This window comes from Ornithorhynchus anatinus, chromosome 7 (assembly GCF_004115215.2).
Source record: "Ornithorhynchus anatinus isolate Pmale09 chromosome 7, mOrnAna1.pri.v4, whole genome shotgun sequence".
Classification (NCBI taxonomy): Eukaryota; Metazoa; Chordata; class Mammalia; order Monotremata; family Ornithorhynchidae; genus Ornithorhynchus; species Ornithorhynchus anatinus.
Genome location: NC_041734.1, coordinates 61,786,116 through 61,801,637, shown reverse-complemented (window position 1 = coordinate 61,801,637; position 15,522 = coordinate 61,786,116). Strand labels below are relative to the sequence as shown.

At 45.4% G+C, this 15,522-nt stretch overlaps 1 protein-coding gene across 1 annotated transcript; it reads left to right on the top strand.

Moving 5' to 3' along the window:
• Positions 1–1,224: 1,224 nt before the first annotated feature.
• Positions 1,225–15,181, top strand: ELK4 (ETS transcription factor ELK4). Its single transcript, XM_029069434.2, has 5 exons — positions 1,225–1,334; positions 8,339–8,554; positions 9,997–10,878; positions 11,705–11,821; positions 13,987–15,181. The coding sequence occupies exons 2-5, from the start codon at positions 8,348–8,350 to the stop codon at positions 14,083–14,085; spliced, it is 1,305 nt and encodes a 434-aa protein (XP_028925267.1). The 5' UTR covers positions 1,225–1,334; positions 8,339–8,347; the 3' UTR covers positions 14,086–15,181.
• Positions 15,182–15,522: the final 341 nt, after the last annotated feature.

The following is a 15,522-nucleotide window of genomic DNA, read 5'->3' as shown; positions in this document are numbered from 1 at the left end:
CCTCAGCGATTAGTAGGGCCTGGCACATACACAGTAAGCGCTAAACAAATATCTTTATTATTATTATTATTATTATTATTAATCGTGTATCTACCTCAGCGCTTAGTAGAGTGCCTGGCACACAGTAAGCACTTAACAAATATCTTTTATTATTATATTATTATTAATCGTGTATCTACCTCAGAGCTTAGTAGAGTGCCTGGCACGTAGTAAGCACTTAGCAAATACCATTATTATTAATAATAATCATAATCATAGGGTATCCACCTCAGCGATTAGATTGAATGAATAATAATAATAACAATAATAATCATCATCGTGTATCCACCTCAACGATCAGATAGAATGAATGACTAACAATAATAATAATAACAATCATCATCGTGTATCCACCTCAGCGATCAGATAGAATGAATGAATAATAATAATAACAATAATAATCACCATCATGTATCCACCTCAGCGATTAGATTGAATAATAATAATAATAACAATATCGTGCATCCACTTCAGCGATTAGATAGAATGAATGAATAATAATAGTAACAATAATCATCATCATCGTGTATCCACCTCAGCGATTAGAATGAATGAATGAATAATAAGAATCATCATCATCATCGTGTATCCACCTCAGCGATTAGAATGAATGAATGAATAATAAGAATCATCATCATCATCGAGTAATTAGAATGAATGAATGAATAATAAGAATCATCATCATCATCGTGTATCCACCTCAGCGATTAGATCGAATGAATGAATGAATAATAACAATAATGATCATCATCGCGTATCCACCTCAGCGATGAGAATGAACGAATGAATGAAGAACAATTCTACTACCACTACTATCGTGTATCCACCTCGGCGATTAGGTTGAATGAATGAATAATAATAATAACAATAATCATCGTGCGTCCACCTCGGCGATCAGTAGTAGACAAGGACTTAAAACCAGGCCTAAGGGCCCTCAAGACTCGCTGCGGGGAGGGGACGTGTGGGGGGAGGAGGCCGGAAGCAGGGAGGCGCGCGCCGCCCTCCCAGCCGGGAGAGGAAGGAGCGGCCGCCCCCGGATGTGACGTAGGGCGGCTACGGCGGCCGGGAGGGCGGCAGGGCGGGGCCGAGCGCGCATGCGCGAGAGGGTTGAGGGGGGGGTGGGGGGGAGCGCGCATGCGCGAGGGGGTTGAGGGGGAGGAGGAGAAGAGATGCGGGCGGCTGAGGGGAGGCGGTGGCGGCGGGGGGTTCGCCTCGGCCGCCCCGCGTGAAGAGGAGGAGGAGGAGGAGGAAGAGGAGGACCGGCGCTCCAGAGGGGGAGAGGAACCGCGGGCTCGGTGAGCGCCCTCCCCGCCTTCCCTCAGGCCGCCGCCGCCGGTGGAGCGATGGTGGCCCGCCGCTCCTTCGCCCGGCCGCCCGCCCGCCGCCTCCCGAGGCGTCGCGTCGGGGCCCCCGGCGGGGGGGGGGGCGGTGTCGGGGCGGAGGGATGGGGAGGGGCGCCCCGAGGGAGGGGGAGGCCGAGGCGTCTCTTCGCGTGGGGCCCGGGCCGTGGGGAAAATGAAAGTGCGGGGCCCTCTCCCTCTTCCCTCTCCCTCTCCGAAAGCCTGGCCCTCCGCCGCCGGGGACTGGGATCTCCTAGGCGCCCCCGCACCGCTCGCCCCCAATCCGGGCCCGGCCTCTCCCTCCACGGAAAACAAAAATCTCACTCAACTTGGCCCGGCGGCAGCGGAGGACACCGGCCCCGAGGAGCTCTCGTTTTGGGGGGGGGGGGGACCCAAGAAACGAGGGCACTTGTCTTTTGGGGGGGGTGGGGGGAACCCGAAGAAACGAAGGCCCTTGGTTGTCTTTTGGAGGGGGAACCCCAAGAAATGAGGGCATTGGGTTGTCTTTTTCGGAGGGAACCCCAAGAGACGAAGGCCGTTGGTTGTTTTTTGGGGGGATGGGGGGGGATTCCCCAAGCAATGAGGGCACTTGGTTGTCTTTTTTTGGTAGGGGTGGGGGGAACTCCAAAAAAAGAGGACACTTGGTTGTCTTTTGGGGGGGGTTGGGGGGAACCCCAAGAAACGAGAGCACCTGGTTGTCTTTTTTGGAGGGGGAACCCCAAGAAACGAGGGCCCTTGGTTGTCTTTTTTTGGTAGGGGTGGGGGAAACTCCAAGAAACGAGGGCACTTGGTTGTCTTTTTGGGGGAGTTGGGTGGGGGGAACCCCAAGAAACGAGGGCACTTGGTTGTCTTTTTTGGGGGGACACCAAAAAGCGAAGGCAATTGGTTGTCTTTTTTGGGGCGATTGGTGGGGGGGGACCCCAGTAAATGAAGGCACTTGATTGTTTTTTATTGGGGGGATGGGGAGAACCCCAAGAAATGAGGGCACTTGGTTGTCTTTTGGGGGGGGACCCCAAGAAACGAGGGCACTTGGTTGTCTTTTTGTGGGGGGGACCCCAAGAAACGAAGGCACATGGTTGTCTTTTTTGAGGGGTTGGGTGGGGGAACCCCAAGAAACGAGCGCACTTGGTTGTCTTTTTCTGGGGGGTTGGGTGGGAGGAAACCCAAGAAACGAGCGCACTTTGTTACCTTTTTGGGGGTGAGTGGGGGGAACCCCAAGAAACGAAGGCACTTTGTTGTCTGTCCAAGAGATGGACCACCCTCTCTGGCTCAGTTAGTGTGGCTTAGTGGCAAGAACCGGGCCTGGGGAGTCAGAAGTCATGGGTTCTAATAATAACAATAATAATAATAATGATGATGATGGCATTTCTTAAGCGCTTACTATGTGCAAAGCACTGTTCTAAGCGCTTCTAATAATAATAATAATAATGATGGCATTTCTTAGGCACTGGAGAATATCTCCTTGATTCTATTTATCTGGATGATATTGTCTTGTTTTTTTTCTGTTTGGTTTTGCTGTCTGCCTCCCTCGATTAGACTGTGAGCCTGTCATTGGGCAGGGATGGTCTCTATCTGTTGCCCAATTGTATATTCCAAGCGCTTAGTACAGTGCTGTGCACATAGTAAGTGCTCAGTAAATATAACTGAATGAATGAATGTGCGAAGCCGTGTTCTAAATGCGGGGTAATCCTGGCTCCGCCCCTTTATAATGACATTTCTTAAGCGCTTACTATGTGCAAAGCACTGTCCTAGGCACTTATTTAGAAGCAGTGTGGCTCAGAGGAAAGAACATGGTCTTGGGAGTCAGAGGTTGTGGGTTCTAATCCCGACTCCGCTGCTTGTCAGCTGGGTGACTTTGGGCAAGTCACTTCTCTGGGCCTCAGTTACCTCATCTGTAAAATGGGGATTAAGACTGTGAGCCCCACGTGGGGCAACCTGATCACCTTGCACCCCCCCCCCCCAGCACATAGAACAGTGCTTCACACATTGTAAATGCTTAAAAAATACCATCATCATCATTATTATCAGCTGTGTGACTTTGGGCAAAGCACTTCACTTCTCTGGGCCTCAGTTACCTCATCTGTCAAATGGGGATTAAGACCATGACCCCACGTGGAACAACCCGATTGCTTTGTATTTACCCCAGCGCTTGGAACAGTGCCTGGCACATAGTAAGCGCTTAACACATGGCAGCATTGTTATTGTCATTGCCGTTTGAAGTTAGTCCAGATCGATACAGGGCTCTGCACACAATAAGTGCTCAATAAATACAATTGAGTGAATGAATCTGTCTCTCGAGTTATTAGAAACGTGTCCATGTTATTTTGGAATAGGGGATCCCTCCGCCTCCATCTACCCAATACCCTACAAGACCAGGCCCAAATAGTTGTCAAATTGTACTTTCCAAGCGCTTAGTACAGTGCTCTGCACACAGTAAGCACTCAATAAATATGACTGAATGAATGAATGACTCCTGGAGAGATACAGAGTTCGTTTATAGAGACCGAAACGCCTGCTGGATTCTGTCCAGATCCCGCCCTGGCGTTTTTATTTTGAATTAAAACCTCGTGCGATGTGATTTGTTGCTTCCGGTAAAGTGTGCCCTCGCTTTTATTTCCAGTATATTTTGCTGTTAATTCAGCACAGTTGGGGGCTCGTCTAATGAGCCGAGATTGCTCTGATTCAGCTTCACATTCACGATTTTAGAGGCTTGTTTATTTTTAGGGGTTTAGCTACTGTTTCTGGAGAATAGTCGTACTGTGTGTTGCCATAGCAATGATATTGTGTATTATAAACATATTTAGTGTGGAGAAGGTTTCATTTAAAAAGGATTTCCTTTGCATAATAAAGTTAGTATCCACAATGTGAACAGTGCCCTATTTAAACATTTGTTCAGGAATTATTCTCACCACCATCTTGAAGAGGCAAACGCTAGTCTGTTACAAAACATGATGTATTCAGCGTCCAACTTTTTTTTCAGTTCAGACTGGTTCAGCATGGGATAAATCAGTATTTGTTTCCTTTCGTGTTTGTCTCAAGAAATAGGCGTACCTTTTTTAAGCAAAATTTTCAGAGAGATTGGCATTTCATAAAATGTAAAATGAACCCCCATACCTCTTACAACCTTAGCCCCTGACTCGGCTCAGTGGAAAGAGCATGGGCTCGGGAGTTAGAGATGATGGGTTCTAATCCCGTCTCCACTTCTTGTCAGTGGTGTGACTTTGGGCAAATCCCTTAACTTCTCTGCGTCTCAGTTTACCTCATCTGTAAAATGGGGATTAAGACTGAGCCCCACGTGGGGCAACCTGATCACCTTGTATCCACCCCAGCACTTAGAACAGTGCTTTGCCCATAGTAAGCGCTTAACAAATGCCACTTTACTATTATTATTATCTCCTTCCCCCACCCCCCAGCTTGGCCAACATAAGGAAAAAAGTAGCATCTTTTGAACACCTATTGGGCACGATGTATTTTAGGAGGCACCTGAAGCGTGCAACACAACTAAAGTGTCCCTGCCCTTAAAAGTTTACAGTGTCATGGGGAGATACCAGCCAACACAATTCCTTAACCTTCCCCCACTTCTTCATCCTCCTCTTTCTTCCCCCTCCACATTTTGCCCCCATTTTTCCTCCCCCCTTATTTTTTCTCCTCTTTTCTTCTCTTCCACTTCCCCCTCTCTCGAGGAAATCTGTCCTTGCAGCCAAACGAAATTTCCTAAATTCTCACCATGCAAGTTGTAGTGAATTTTCTGGGGTTTGCTCCTTTGAGGGGAATAACCAAAAGTATTTTTTGAGTGTTTACTTGGTGTAGAGTACTGTACTAAGCACTTGGGAGAATACAACAGAGTTAGCAAGCACGCTTCCTGCCCAAAATGAGTTTGTCTAAGGGAATAGTTTGAGAACATGTTTTCTGATGTTAGAAAATATCACAGTAATGCACATTCACAGAATTGGGAATTTCTGAACAAAGTGAAGAGGGATTCAGATAATGTGGATGGCCAGCTGAATTTTCAACAACAGAATGAACCTGAAATCAAAATCGGCCCCCCTTGTAAGAATTCTCTTTTCTCCAAATCAGGAATCATGTTTTTCCCCAGCTGCCAATCCCCTACCCAGTCTACTTTGGACTTCTCTTCCCCAAATTCAGTCTTTGCCTCGAGTGTATTTATTTTGAGGCAGGGAGTGTAAGATCCATGTAAAACTGACTGCAGTGCTCAGCATCTACAGTGTACTTGACTGGCTAGAGAATAACTAACTTTTCAAGGACTGCCCTGTCAGTGGGAGTTCAACAACCTTTGACACGCAAATGCTAGGTGGAGAGAAGGAATGACTTTGTTAACCTTCCTTGTGTGATTAAAAAAATGTTAACCTTCCTTGTTAACCATTTGTGATTAAAAAAAATGCACACATGAGGTTCAACTATAATTTTTTTTTTCCTCCCCTTATAACTTGCAACATGCTTTGGAATTGTAAGCATTTATTTGCAATTCTGAATCTTCCAGTGATCAAATCTTTTTTTTTCCTTTTTGGCCCATCGCCATATTACTTCTCATTGAACGGCTGATGGAAGGGCATGTGGAAATCAAGTCTTTTAGTGCAAACTAATATTTGCTGCTAAGAATGTCAGGTAGTTTTAACAAGCTTTGACAAGCATTTAAACTGGAAGCCTCGTGCAAGCCTGAAGGCAGCTTGGCCTTGCAGAGGCATGGTTCATCACCAGAAGATTGCTCAAAAAGAATTTTGAAATTAGTTCAGTAAATCGTACATTCTGACATGGAAGAAAGGACATTTTATGCGGTCTGAGCTTTTGAAATCTATTGGCCAGGTGTTCAGAGGTCTGTTCAGGAAGGCTGCCCAATACACTAAAGGACAAGGCCTGAATGACTCTACCGGAGAGATGCAGAGTCCATTTATACAGAGCACAATTAATTTGCATTTATAATGTTTTATTTACAGATTATTAGGATTCAACATTTTTTGAATTCTAGGACATGAACGGATCTTCAACTGGTGATTTCCTTCTCCATTTAGGAAGACGGTTAAGGGATAGTATACCTAACTGAATTCTAGTCTCAGCCCTGCCATTTACACAGTATTTGACTTGGCAAGCCAATTCCCACTCTCCCCATACTAGAATTCACCCCCCTGTACAGTTGGGATAAATATTCCTAACCTTCTTACATGTCTAAGGACCCTACCCTACCCTACCCTAATAGGGGACGGTGGAAGAGGAGGCCGGAGAGAACTGGCTCAAGTAAACTTGAAAGAGAAGAGTCGATTGTCCACCAGCTTTTCCTGTAGCCACCCAGATAAACTAGGAGGGACCTTGCTGGGTAAAACTGGGAGCAGGCTGGCGGATTTCCCTTTGGTTTACCTTTTTGGGCTTTTCCCCCAGTCCTACTGTTTCTTGAGGGGAAGGAGTGGGGAGGTGGAAAACCAAATAGGTTGGCAAGTAGATCCTGATTGGTCTGAAACTCCTCATACATATAAGAAGAGTGTTATTTATTAAATGCTTACTGTGTGCCAAGCACTCTACCAAGTACTGGGGTAGATATAATATCATCAGGTCAGACACAGTATCTGTCCCACAAAGAGCTCAAAGTCTAAGTAGGAGGGAGAACAAGTATTAAACCCCCATTTTTCAAATGAAAGGAGGCCCAGAGTAGTTAAGTGACTTGCTCAAGGTCACCTCTAGGCAACTGGCAGAAGCCGGGATTAGAACCCAGGTTCTCTGATTCCCAACCCTTTGTTCTTTTCATCAGACCATGCTGCTTATCTAATCATTTAAGAGTTTCTGGTAGCCTGTTTTAACATCCTTGCTTCATTAATGTAGTGAGTTTGGGGATCATTAAGTGGTATTCTCTAAACACTTTGAACTTCTTAGAAGGAAACAAGAAACCCAAATTATTATCATTTTACACAAAGTCAGGTCAGAAAGAATAAAGACACTCAATTAGTCTGCAAGATTCAGGTCTCTTGACCAGCCCTCTGAGTGTGCTGATTCTTAATCAAGAATCTGCTTACCTGGCTGGAGTTGCAATTGGTGACTCTTACCTGAGTGACAGAATGAGCAGGAGGAGTTGAGCAACAGACCGAGTGTTTCTGTCTCTTCCCACTTCTCACCAATCCATGTCTGCCATTCTGCTTTCGGGTCCCCACTTCAAGCGTGCTTCTCATTTGGTTGTCTGCTTTTGTGAGTCCCGTCCTTTAGTTTCTTGAAGGTCCAGGTTTCTGCTGTACATTGATGAAATCCTCCCAGCAGGTGTGATGTTTTGAAGTTTTATAGGGTGAAATTCTCCCACGGTACTCCACCACTTAACGATGAGACGTCGTGCAACCTGTAGTATTGGCTGGGTTTTACTTCTGTCATTGTTGAAATGATCAAGAGAGGCCGCCTGGTTTAATTTATAAAGGCAGGAGTGTGTAGGAAAACATGTAAGCTTTCAAAATGAGATGATGGGAAAATACTGGCTGAATTCCCAGTGTTGCTCATTTGTCTACGAGTGATAGTTTTGTCACCTGTGAGATCTGTAGGGGATGGTGACACCTTCACAAATTCATATTGTTTTCCAAAGCTACCCGATCCATTTAATCATGGCAAATGTAGCCCTCTGTGGAAAAAAATAAGATATTCTGGAGGAATGCCGCCAGTTCTTAAAGGAAGATTTAATGTTGGAAAAGGCAGCGGCAATGCATAATAATGATTCTGACCCATTCATTCATTCAATCGTATTTATTGAGCACTTGCCGGGTTTTGAAGCACTGTACCGAGCCCATGGGGAGAGTACAATACAACAGACAGACATATTCCCTGCCCACAACGAGCTCAATAAATAAATAACAGGTATTTCATTTACAGCTTCTGGCAAGAACGTTCTCTCCCCTGCGACGTTACCTGAGGTGAAGGCCAAACCCTTTGTTCACCAGTCACTGTATGTCGTATCTGTATTCCTCTTCCAGCTCACTGCTATGGACAGTGCCATCACTCTCTGGCAGTTCCTCCTTCAGCTCCTCCAGGAGCCTCAGAATAAGCACATGATCTGCTGGACCTCTAATGACGGGGAATTCAAGCTACTGCAAGCAGAGGAGGTGGCCCGGCTCTGGGGCATTCGCAAAAACAAGCCGAGCATGAATTACGACAAACTCAGCCGAGCTCTCAGATACTACTATGTGAAGGTATTCCATCTTTCAACCTCCTTTTTCCGTTCTCCCTTCAACCCTGCTCCAGGTCAATAAGGATCATTTCTTTTGTTCCCTCCATTGAAAGGGGTAGGTGATAATAAACCATCCAGTGGGTTTATCCTAAGCCGAGTGACTTGGTTTTTGTGCCCAAATATTCCACTCCACTGATACCAACAGTATTTAATCAGCACGTACCCCGGGCACCTGATAACCTACTTTTACTTCTCTCACAAACCTCCTGAGTTGTCAGTATTACCAAGTGGAGTTAAGGACAGAGTGAATGAATAATTTGAAGTAGGATAAAGGTAGTTGAGGACTCACAAAACAAAATGTATTTTAGATCTTACTGTCCAGAACAGTAGGACATTTTTCTCTTATAACTTAATTGTTTTTAAAAGTGTCATGAGGTTGCTTTTCATTTTAACAAGCTTAATTTACTTGGAGCAGGGGATCAGTATGTAAATAACCATTTAATTATGTGAATAACCATTGCCTTATTAAAATCAGGATTTTAATTTTTTCACTGGACACCGAGACAAAAGCAAATAGTTCAAAAGAACTACATTTAAACAAATGCAGAGTTTTACAAACCTCAGGATAGGTGAATTATCCCGCAACTGTTTATATCCAGGTGTCTTAGGAAAGAAAATAGCCTGAAGTTCATGAGTGAAGGGGAAATCTTAGCAGAGATAATGTTCTAATCCTAGGGTGACGTTGATTGTTCTTCGTTTTCTCATCGTCACTGTTCTCTTAATACGTTTTGCATCTTTGGAATTTATTGAAATTCATTGCTTCTCTCAGCTTTCTGCTAGATATAAGACAGATGGGAGTGTTACAGTGTTAAATGTTGAAACGTTTTAATCAGTTCAGTTGATAAAACTTGATTGCCTCCTGTGTGCAGAGCTCTGTTCTCAGCACTTAGGAGAGTGCACTAGAGTTTTAGAAAGTAATTGGGGAAGGCCTCCTGGGGCAGATGAGCTTTCAGAAGGGTTTTGAGGATGGGGAGAGCTGTGATTTGTCAGGACGGAGTGGCAAACGGGAGAGGGCTTGTGAAACAGGTTAGTGGTGTGAGGTCCAAGAACGAGGCAGTGAGTAAGATGGCTGAGATAAAGGAAGAATATAAACTGGGGTACAGTGCGAGAAGAGTGGGTTAGTAGGAGGGTGAGAGAGCTGATTGAGTTCCTTAGCGTTTTCCTGAGGCTTCTAACTCTATTATATTGTAGTCTCCCAAGTGCTGAGTACACTGCTCTGCATGTAGTAAGTGCTCCATAAATACCATTGATTGATTAAGGGATTTCCAGAAGCTTGTGTCTTTTCTCTCCTCATACACGCATCGGTAAATCCATGTTTAAAGATTGCCAGCTTTATCGAGAGGAATAAAGGCTCACCTAATGAGAGGGGGTGTGAGCACGTTCTCTCATTTTGTGTCCCAACAGAACATCATCAAAAAAGTGAATGGTCAGAAGTTTGTGTACAAGTTTGTCTCCTACCCAGAGATTTTGAACATGGACCCCATGACCGTGGGCAGGATTGAGGGAGACTGTGAAATCGCAGGTTTCACGGAAGTCAGCAGCAATCTGAAGGATTTGGAGAATGGGGGGAAAGAGAAGCCACTCCAACCCTGCTCCAAGACTTCCAGCCGCAACGACTACATTCACTCTGGCCTTTACTCTTCATTTACCCTCAACTCTTTGAATTCCTCCAACGTAAAGCTCTTCAAGTCGATAAAGATTGAGAATCCGGCTGAGAAGATGGCAGAGAAAAAAATGCCCCAGGAGCCACCGCCCTCAGTCATCAAGTTCGTAACGACGCCGTCCAAAAAGCCTCCGGCAGCACCCCTTACCTCCGCCATTTCCACCGGCCTAAGTGTTTCCACGGCCCCAGAAGACACCCTCCAAGTCTTAGAGACTCTCATCCCTCCCAAACTGCCTCCCCCGGAAGCCCCGGTGTCGGGACTCGAGGCGGCCACCGCTTTCCCCACAGCGTCCCCTGAGTCCTCTCTCTCCCCTCCCTTAGGGGAGACGTCCAGATCCCCTTCCCCTCCCTTGAGTTCCAACCCAGACCTGGATATCGATACAGACATAGACTCGGTGGGCTCGCAGCCCGTAGAACTCCCCCAGAATTTATCTGTGGAGCCCAAAGAGCAGGAAGCAACTCTACAAGACAAGGACAGCACAAATAACTCATCGCGGTCCAAGAAACCCAAAGGGCTGGAACTAACGCCCACCCTCGTGATCACAGGCAGTGACCCAAGTCCACTGGGGATCCTGAGCCCATCTCTCCCTACGGCTTCTCTTACGCCTGCACTTTTTTCACAGGTAATTCTGCCCTCTCACTTCCAGTTCCGTTGTTGCTTGTTGGGTTTCATATCTGCTTTTTTTCAAAGCGAGAGCTCCCTGGAGTTCACTCGCTCGTTTTTCCGATCTGTTCCCGCGCTTGGATTACATTGAGTTTGGGGGCATTGCCCGGGGAGAGGATTGGGAGGGCTTCTGAACAGTCTGCTGCTACTCCCGACCCCGTGCTTCCCTCCCCACCTCCCCCCCACCGCCTCATTTAGCAAAGGCAGCTTCTCCTGCATGATTCTGGGCCTGGATTGAAGGTAGAATATTGGAATTATTGGGTTGGGTCAGCTGTTTTGTTCTTCTAAATAAAACTTGACTTTTTTTTAGTATCAACTGGGAAATGAATTATTGTCATTGAGTAGCAATATGTTAGAAAGCAAAAACAAGTACAGAAGGACCTTAAAAAGTTCTTTGTGATGTTGGGTAACAGGTTTGCACAATTACTTGTAGCTGTTCATTAACCTACTCATCTCACAAAAACATTTTTCTAGGTGGATTAGTCCTTTCATTTCAGAGGTCAGCTGCAACTTTCTCACATCACTAGGGAAGAGGCATGCTTTAGGATTGTTACTCAGTGCCCCTGCCTTGAAAAATGGAATTGTAATGAATTAGGAAAATTTTCTCTTAGAAAAGCCCCTAAGCTTTTAAAATGGTCTCTGGCCAGTGTGGACTTTTTAAAGTTGGATAGTAATATAGAGGTTTGGGGTGGGGGAAGGACATTAATTTGGCTTCAGGTTCATTGGGTACCAAGATAGAAATGGCACATTCTCTGATCTAAATGATTTGCTATTGTGTGTTCCAGACTCCTATCTTGCTGACGCCAAGCCCCTTGCTCTCCAGTATTCACTTTTGGAGCACTCTCAGTCCTGTCGCTCCCTTGAGTCCAGCCAGACTGCAAGGTGCTAGCACTCTTTTCCAGGTAAACTAGCTGCTACGCTTCATTATTTTTATATTTAACAGTTAGCATTTTGTTCAGGGACATGAGTTATCTGGGCAAGAAAGTAGGGACAAGGTGCTGTAGATTGTAAACTTGTTGTGGGAAGGGTACTTGTCTCCCAACTCTGTTACGTTGTACTCTCCTAAGTGCGTAGTACAGTGCTCTGCACGCAGTAAAGCACTCAACAAATACAATTAATTTTGCCGTAGTGTTATAACTTCCAATAACTGCATATGTTTGTCCCAGCTATTTTTTGAGGTTTGTTGTGAACCTCAGAGAAAGTTCACCCCTGGGATCTAACTTCTTGTAGCAGAGTATTCTCTCTCTCTCTCCCTCTTCCCGTATGTTTTGCATAAATTGGAATCAAAACAGAATGTGCCCCATACTGTTCTAATTTGGGCCCCTCCTCAAATATCTTCAGTCACTTTAAACATTGGGATAAAATACAGTGGGTAGATGTGTAACGTGTAGATGTGCATTTTTACATTCACACTTATAAGCTTTTGAATGTTTGGGCCCTTTTTAATTGGGTTGAAAATTTGAGAGCCCCAAATACTTGATATTTTGAGTAAGCATTTTCACTACTTTCATTCATTCAGTCGTATTTATTGAGCGCTTATTGTGTGTAGAGCACTGTACTAAGCCCTTGGAAAATACAATTCAGCAACAGATAGAGGCAATCCCTACCCAAGGGCTCACAGTCTAGAAGGGGGAAGACAGACATCAAAACAGGTAAAGTGGCATCAATAGCATCAATATAAATAAATAGAATTGTAGATATATACATATCATTAATAAAATAAATAGAATAATAAATGTACATATATATACACAAGTACTGTGGGGCGGGGAGGGGGGTAGAGCAGAGGGAGGGAGTCGGGGTGATAGGGCGGAGAGGAGGAGCAGAGGAAAAGGAGGGCTCAGTCTGGGAAGGCCTCCTGGAGGAGGTGAGCTTTCAGTAGAGCCTTGAAGGGGGGAAGTGTGCTAGTCTGGCACATCTGAGGAGGGAGGGCATTCCAGGCCAGAGGTAGGACGTGGGCCAGGAGTCGATGGCAAGACTGGCGAGAACGAGGCATAGTGAGGAGGTTAGCGGCAGAGGAGCGGTGTGTGTGGGCTGGGATGTAAAAGGAGAGAAAAGAGGTGAGGTAGGAGGGGGCAAAGGGATGGAGTGCTTTGAAGCCGAGTGAGGAGTGTTTCCTTGATAGGGATGTTGATAGGCAACCACTGGAGATTTTTGAGGAGGGGGGGTGACATGCCCAGCACATTTCTGTAGAAAGATAATCGGGGCAACAGGGTGAAGTATAGATTGAAGCCACGGGGAGTGTCGGTTAAAGAAGCAGTGGTAAAACTCAAAGCCTTCAAATTCTGTTAAAGTAGGGGTTGAAACTCGTGAGTAAAAGAGTCCCTTGATTTCACTCAGTTGTACTTTCTGTGTTCCCCATTAAGAGGGAGAATCAGGGTTTGACTGTACTTGGGAGGTAATTGGGGTGTCAGCCATCTTAAATATTTTAGAGTCCTCTTGAGGCAGCAGGACTGACAGGCAGTTATCCGAATGTTGGGTTATTCGAACCAAGGCTAGATCAATTTTTTAAATATTAGGTACCTGTGGATTAGAGATAGCCAAATCAAATTGCATGTGGTTATGTGAATTTTAGATGATCTGAACTCTTCTCCATCAAGTTATTTCAGATAAAAGACCTTCCAGCGGGAAAGTAGGTGACAGACTAATGATGTGCTAATTTTAAAGATTTCTCTAGACATTTTTAAAACGTTGGTATAGGAGGGGTTTCACAATCGTTTCTGCCTCACAGCCTGCTACAAGGAGTTTCCCACTGGTAGCGGAGCATCAGGCAAACCCTTGCCCCTTAAGCTGTGGAGTAACATGAGAGATATTTGTGTGCTTAGACTTTTCATTTCAGTACAGCAGGATGGGGAGCAATAACGTTTGGGTGGCTTTTAGAAAAGAAGATTTCTTTTGTCAGATGACTTTTCTAGATGATAAGCAGTGCCCGTTTCTGGCAGAGGACTGGGTCCCATCAGCTGCTGTAGAAGCTATTTTGTTCTGCCCCAGGGAGTTTAGTAGGGACAGCGAGTGAAAGTTGGGGTTGAGTAATAAGATTATAATGTGTGTCTATTTTCTCTCTCAGTTTCCTTCAGTGTTGAACAGTCATGGGCCATTTACGCTCTCCAGCCTGGATGGACCTTCCACACCTGGCCCCTTTTCCCCAGACCTTCAGAAAACATAACACATGAACTTGTGGACAGGGAGAACTGGGGAACAAAGAAGGAAGAGACGTCCAATGAATCCACATTTAAAAGGAGCATTTTGTAATTCCACAGAGCTGATAAGGGAGGGACACTTGTGATTTTTGCCCATTCCCAGGTTAAAAAAAAACCCAACAAACCATTTTGGAATTTTCTTTGGTAGGACTCAAGTGGGAATGGAAATGGAAATGCCTTAACTGGAGTCAAGACTCCACCTCTCATCTCCCTCTTTCCCTCTGGTAAGAAGATTTCAGTTCGGGTAACAAGAGCCTTTTGGGGGAATACAGTGACTGAATCTGCTCTGACCGAAGCCAGTGAAAGCGAGAGATCTTTTCCTTTTTGCTGCCAGAACCCACCAGCGGAAAGAAGATTCATGATCAAAATCGATGATTCCTTCAAGCTGGTCTTGAAACTGACCACCCCTTACTTAAGACTGTTGGTTTCCCTGAGTACCCCGTAATTTTCACCTGGTCACGTACAGCAGAAAGCTGAATATCATTTCTCTTTCATACAGGGTGAAATTTGAACACTTTCTGTAGGAAAGAGTCAAGCCAGTGTTGGGGTGAAGCACAGAAGAGACAACTCAGCAGAGGCATCTAGTTTCCGTTTCTGTAAGATGGTTGTCAGCCCATTTAGGCTACAGGGTGATCTTGTCTGAACTTGTCAAGAAAGTATGGGATGGTGGTTGTGTTCTCCAACTGCTGTAGCCTAAGGGGCCTCTTTAACTCAAGATGACAAGCGTTGGTTTGAAACCCAGTCCTTGGACGATCCACCAAGAAGGTGGGACTCCACATCTGGCATGGAAACATTGGCCGCTTTCTGGGTGGTGTGGTTGTACACCCACTGACTGCAAAGTCACGCGTAGGTGGTCAATAGGCTTTTGTGAGGATGGGGCTGAGTTGTTGAGAACGCTAGGCAGGCCTGGTGAGATACAGAATTGAGCAATCGGAGAGAACACTTATTGCTTTTTCTCAGTCCAAAAGCATACCCAAAGTGGAGGCCCCTTACTTTCTATTACCTCAAAGTCCATTGTTCATCCTTTGTGGTTTGGTTTTTTTTCATGCTTTTTTCTTTTCAGGCTGCGATATCCTTGGGGTTATAAGTAGACAAGTCACAAGAAAAGTGAACCATCCAAAATCAGCATTGAGTAGAACTGTGCTTGTCCAGCCTCTGGGAATGGCACTGTCTCGGAGGTGGGGAGTTCATCTGCAACTCTACTCTCCCAAGCGCTTAGTAAAGTGCTCAGCACATGGTAAGCACTCAGTAAATGCCATTGATGGATATCAGTGCTTAGAGATCCAATTGCCGAGTTATTGGGATTGGGAAGTGCAGGCTTTCGTTTCCAGGTCCCAGAATCAGCCAAACATCAGTCATAAAATAATGCATGGCCAATTCCCTACCTGCCTGGGACGGATGAG